The 289-nt window shown below is 65.7% G+C and overlaps 1 protein-coding gene across 1 annotated transcript in view; it reads left to right on the forward strand.

The window, feature by feature from the left end:
• Window positions 1-2: 2 nt before the first annotated feature.
• Window positions 3-289, forward strand: part of OPN3 (opsin 3) — a gene marked incomplete at its 5' end in the record, with an annotated part of 11,727 nt that continues 11,440 nt past the window's right edge. The window contains one exon of the mRNA XM_010179645.1: window positions 3-289. Coding sequence (XP_010177947.1) covers window positions 3-289 — 287 coding nt within the window.

Below are 289 nucleotides of genomic sequence, written 5' to 3' on the forward strand. Positions count from 1 at the left end.
CGCCTGCGGCGGCGGAGCAGGAGGTGCCGGTCGAGCGGCCCCTCTTCAGCGCTGGCACCTACGAGCTGTTGGCACTGCTGGTCGCCACTATCGGCATGCTGGGCTTGTGCAACAACTTGCTGGTGCTGGTGCTCTACTACAAGTTCAAGCGGCTCCGCACTCCCACCAACCTCTTCCTCGTCAACATCAGCCTCAGCGACCTGCTGGTGTCCGTCTTCGGCGTCAGCCTTACCTTCACGTCCTGCCTTCGGAGCCGCTGGGTGTGGGACGCCGCCGGCTGGGGCTGGGG

The sequence above is a fragment of the Mesitornis unicolor genome, unplaced genomic scaffold (assembly GCF_000695765.1).
Source record: "Mesitornis unicolor isolate BGI_N332 unplaced genomic scaffold, ASM69576v1 scaffold26732, whole genome shotgun sequence".
Taxonomy (NCBI): domain Eukaryota; kingdom Metazoa; phylum Chordata; class Aves; order Mesitornithiformes; family Mesitornithidae; genus Mesitornis; species Mesitornis unicolor.